General features: G+C 36.7%; 1 protein-coding gene across 1 annotated transcript; it reads right to left on the bottom strand.

The window, feature by feature from the left end:
- Positions 1-349: 349 nt before the first annotated feature.
- Positions 350-3420, bottom strand: LOC120119464 (very-long-chain aldehyde decarbonylase CER1-like). The gene is made up of 9 exons (XM_039139285.1): positions 3330-3420; positions 3026-3249; positions 2709-2941; positions 2419-2638; positions 1610-1985; positions 1415-1522; positions 1034-1336; positions 782-955; positions 350-699 (listed from the first exon to the last, which is right to left on the bottom strand). The coding sequence occupies exons 1-9, from the start codon at positions 3387-3389 to the stop codon at positions 523-525; spliced, it is 1875 nt and encodes a 624-aa protein (XP_038995216.1). The 5' UTR covers positions 3390-3420; the 3' UTR covers positions 350-522.
- Positions 3421-4613: the final 1193 nt, after the last annotated feature.

The following is a 4613-nucleotide window of genomic DNA, read 5'->3' as shown; positions in this document are numbered from 1 at the left end:
TTAGGTATGATTTTGAAACAAATGAAAGTTTAGAGACTAAAACAAAATAAAACTAATAATTTTGGTACTATATGTGTAGTTTACCCTAAAATCATTAAAGGCAATGTGACCATTTGTGTTTGAATTTGATGTGTTTCTATTTTGGATTTTTTTTTCAGTAAGGATTCGGATGCCTTTTGAACTTGTTTGAATCGCATGATATGATGGATATAAGCCTATTATATATTATTTTTATCTCCATATGTCAAAATTTAGGATTTTGTTGATTGATTGGTTTGAAAAGTCACAAAACAAGTTAACATAATCAACCATAAAGCAGTTATACAATCCACAAACAGCTTATAAATTTATGCTAGTTTATTTAAACTCTGAGAAGCACTAATACGCACTATTGGAGGCATGGGAGAGGAACAGAGACTCTCACATGGCCAATCCAATACAAGGATAATATCATATAGGTAAAAACTTATACATAGAACCATAGCTATGAAGTAGACAAATGATATCAATGTGAAATGTGATCTAGGATTTTGATTGATTTGGGATCCTCAGAGGCTGAAATCCATGCTTGAGACATGCTTCCCAAACTTTGTCGATGCTTGAGATGGTGTAACCACATTCATGTTCCTCCCATCCTTCAAGACCATGCACTATCCCAGCTATGCGCCACGCACTCATCACTCTCCTTGGCAGCCAGTTCTGTCACATGAAATCAAATTGTATTCTTTATGCATATATGTTACAAAGTAGACCCGAAACATTACCAAGTTTGAAGGCCAACCTCACAAGAATCCACGTTCTCAAGTGCCATGGGAGTCTGCATCGCGGGTGTGGTGTGATAGAAGCAGTCTTTGCGCAGTTTTTTGGGTGGGAATTGCGAGAAGGGAATAAACAGTGTTCCTTTAGATGCCTTTTTTTGTTCTTCTTCTGCTAATTCATCTCCCACTAACCATATCTACAACATATCAGCAATCCATCAGCACTACTATTTGAGCTGCTTGAGCCTTTAAGTGATGATTGAGACTTTGATTACCTTGTAAGAGCTATAACTCTTTGACATAACCAATTTACCGTCAGAGTTGGTGCCAAATGACTTATCAAGCTTCTCATATTCATCCTCACGTGATACACCAACCTGAATGCCCTTCTGGCATAGGGCGAACGCAACGGCAATAGCGACCTTAGTTAGCTTGCCTCGAACAAGTACTTGTGTTGTTCCCTTTGGTATGATATTAAGAAGAACTGCTACTGCCAAGCTACTCCCATCCACTAGCTTCACTCTAAGCTTCGGATGCTTCTTCACATACACCTCACCATACTTGTTCAGCTCTTCACTCTGCACAATATTCTATTTTATGTGATCATCACACAATCATAGTGACTGATTATGGGGAAGAAAGTGGAGAAAACTTGCCTGATTCATTATGCCAAGGCTCAACACACTAGCACCTTTTTCATCAGCCTCTATTACAGCTTCCTCAATTAAGTTATTGATGGACTCCTTTTGCCATATCAAGCGATACTGAAATTTTATTACGGCATTGTTAACGATTGAGATTATACATACATAACCAACAGTGATGGTGTTAATCTAATAAAGGTTCATAACCTGTTGTCTGTATTTGGGTATGGCCCATGTCTGTGCTTTGAGTTTATCAAAACGGTTCCTTTCAACAACAAAAGTTCGACCATAAATCCATGTAAGCATCACGGACCACAAAGTAACAGGCCAGAGCAACCACAAGTACCAAACCGATGAGTATGGTTTAGAGGCAAAGGAGGCAAATCCAATACGCAGATGATAGATTGACTCAGGTGTGAGTAGGTGAGTCAGATGCACCACGTTTGGCGATTCCTCCTTTCTTTTGAGTGATTTTTCATACAAGGTATCTGAAGTTTTGTCCATTGTGCCATACATGTAATCATAGATTGGCATAAACAAGGAGTAGTTGACCCTGAACTGTGTGTGATGTAACGAGTGGAATCTGCAGAAAAACTCAACTTAAAGTCGGTATTATTGAAATGTTATTAAGTTAGAGCAATTGGTTCAAGAATTCCTTTTAGGGATCATTAAATATAGGTAAGCAAAGGACAAAAAACGGATGATATATTTATTAATTGAGAACCGAGCCACTTGGCAGACAAATGCAGACAAGCTTTCAATATAAGCACGCTGTACAAAGTACAAAAACTGTTAGCAAAACTAGGTGACACGTATCCACCAGCTAATGATGCTTCTACGTTTACAGGGTTTTATTCAACAACACAAAACATCTATTTTCAGCACTATAATGTCATGTGGTATCAGTCGAGACATTGTTAGGTAAGAATTAAGAATAAAGCTTGATTATTTGCCTAATAACTCGTATCTTTATTGCCATTAATAAGGTATTTTGATCATGAAGAGAGAGGACTTACGATGGAGTGTACATTAGGTACTTAAGAGGAGGGAAAACGGAGAACAACCAGTTGGGAATGAGCTCGAAGTTGCAGTGGCCCATGTTGTTCATCAAGTCGATGAAAGTGATGTAAATAGCATAGGCGAAGATGGAAGCAGTTCCCGTTAGAGCTATCGTCAACATCGGTATTGCGAACAAGAGAAAGTACGATATGTGTTCTGCAAATGGATGTATCACAGCTGCAACACCCACAATCGTTTCATAATTACAGTTTAAAGTTCAAATTATTTAAAAGGAGAGGTGGCTTACAAGTAATAGGCTCAGTGACAATGGAGGAATGGTGGTGAGAATGGTAGCGAGAGTAAAGATAATGATGGTGCAGTGCTCTATGAAGCCAGTAGTAAAGGAACTCCACAGGACCTGCATGGAGCAACATGGCTATAATCACACCATCTGTTCTCCATATAGGCATGTATGAAGCTCCTGGAACGTATTTGATCCCAAGGTAAAACAAAATTGCATTGAACAATATCTGATCATCCCTGCAATAACATTCATGGTCAACAATTCCACTTTTAAAGCTTATGTTTTTTTTTCTTCAAAATATAACACATATATTGAATTACCAGTTGCTTTCCCTATCAACTTGGTCAAATTCTATACCCTTGTCCACAATCCTGTTGGTGCCTTTAGCAGTTCGATAACGAGAAAGGCTGATCCATATCTGGTTGTGCAACATTCTCCATAACACGAACGGGATTATCGAAAGGTTTCCATAGTCCCAGTCCTTTGCATCCTTCCCCATGATTGAGTATATGCTCTCAGTAATCCATGGAGCCAGGATTATGTACTGCAACGACAAAATATGTAAGTGCGTGAGAGAAATATCAAATATCAGATACATAAGAGAGAAAGAGAAAATCATGTTACCTTAAAGCTTCCAAGAGGCTTCCATGGCCAATCTGTGAGAAATCCTGGTTTAGAAGCCATGCTTTTGGTACCTGCAAATGGCTTTGAGGGGATGCAGTAGTATATAAGGTGCAATCAAGCTGAACTGTAGCCAGGTAAATCAAAAGCAACAAATCCTACAGAACGACACGTGATGGTCATTTTTTCTGTCTAAAATCACGTAAGATTTGCAGCCTATATTAAATTATTAAGATAATACAAAGACCAACATAAATATGAGAAAGTTGCCATCCACTTTTCCATTTTTGACGACTAGTTTAACTCAAGAATTTATTGTTCTCAACTGTTTCAGCTGGTTGTGGTCCAGTCCAATATTGTATGAAAAGCCGATCTGCGTGTTCTCGTTCATCTCTTTCCTGTTGTTACTTTAAAATAAATGTGGAATTGAATGGCTAACTCTATTTCTAACTGTGCGTGGAAATGTGGTCATGCAAATTCAATGTTTAGCATTAGGCTATCTCCAAGCAAACGCTAATCTCTCCCATTTCACATTTTCGAGATGCTCTGGTTTGGCCTCCTACCCAATTAATGTGCTGCTTACATAATTCCTTTTCTTATTCAACAAATTTAACCAAAGCCACGCACATCTAACGTTCTCAACGCAGATGCCATTCAACTCTATTTGTCGCTAAAATTTCTAGGTAAATTTTAGAGAAAATTTTGTTTATAAAAACCAGTACTAATAGTAATGTCTGCTTAATAAATTAAATCAACTCATTTTAATATTATAGGTAAATTATAAATTTATTCTCTTCATTTTCTTTTTTGTTATCCAAATTTCAATCACTACTTATCAATATCGATTATTTGTCGCTTGATTTTTAATTTTTTTCATTAAACTCGTTTTATCATCTAATATTATTTTAAGAAATGATAATAATAAAAAGAAAAAGACAAAAGGGATAATGATGATGCCAATGCTAGTTCGCCTATAACCACAACATCCATAGAATCAAAGGAGTAAGGAAGGAAAAGAGCAACATAACATCTAGCTGAAGAAAAGTCGATGGAATAATCGCAAAAAATAGAGAATTTTTTAATTGAATGATGTGTGATTGACGATAGTGATCGCTGACGATGACTGGGCTGAAAAAAAAAGGTGAACAATATATGACTTTTACGCCAGCAACAGTAATCGATGTCAGCAGAAATAGGTTACTTGGCTATGTTTTTATTATTATTTTTGATTAATCTAAGGATTATAATTGGTATTATCTATTTTTAAAGAATTTCAATTATTTTGAT

The sequence above is a fragment of the Hibiscus syriacus genome, unplaced genomic scaffold, assembly GCF_006381635.1.
Source record: "Hibiscus syriacus cultivar Baekdansim isolate YM2019G1 unplaced genomic scaffold, ASM638163v2 tig00110332_pilon, whole genome shotgun sequence".
Classification (NCBI taxonomy): domain Eukaryota; kingdom Viridiplantae; phylum Streptophyta; class Magnoliopsida; order Malvales; family Malvaceae; genus Hibiscus; species Hibiscus syriacus.
The sequence above is the reverse complement of the archived record's forward strand: the minus strand, read 5'-3'. Positions and strand labels throughout refer to the sequence as shown.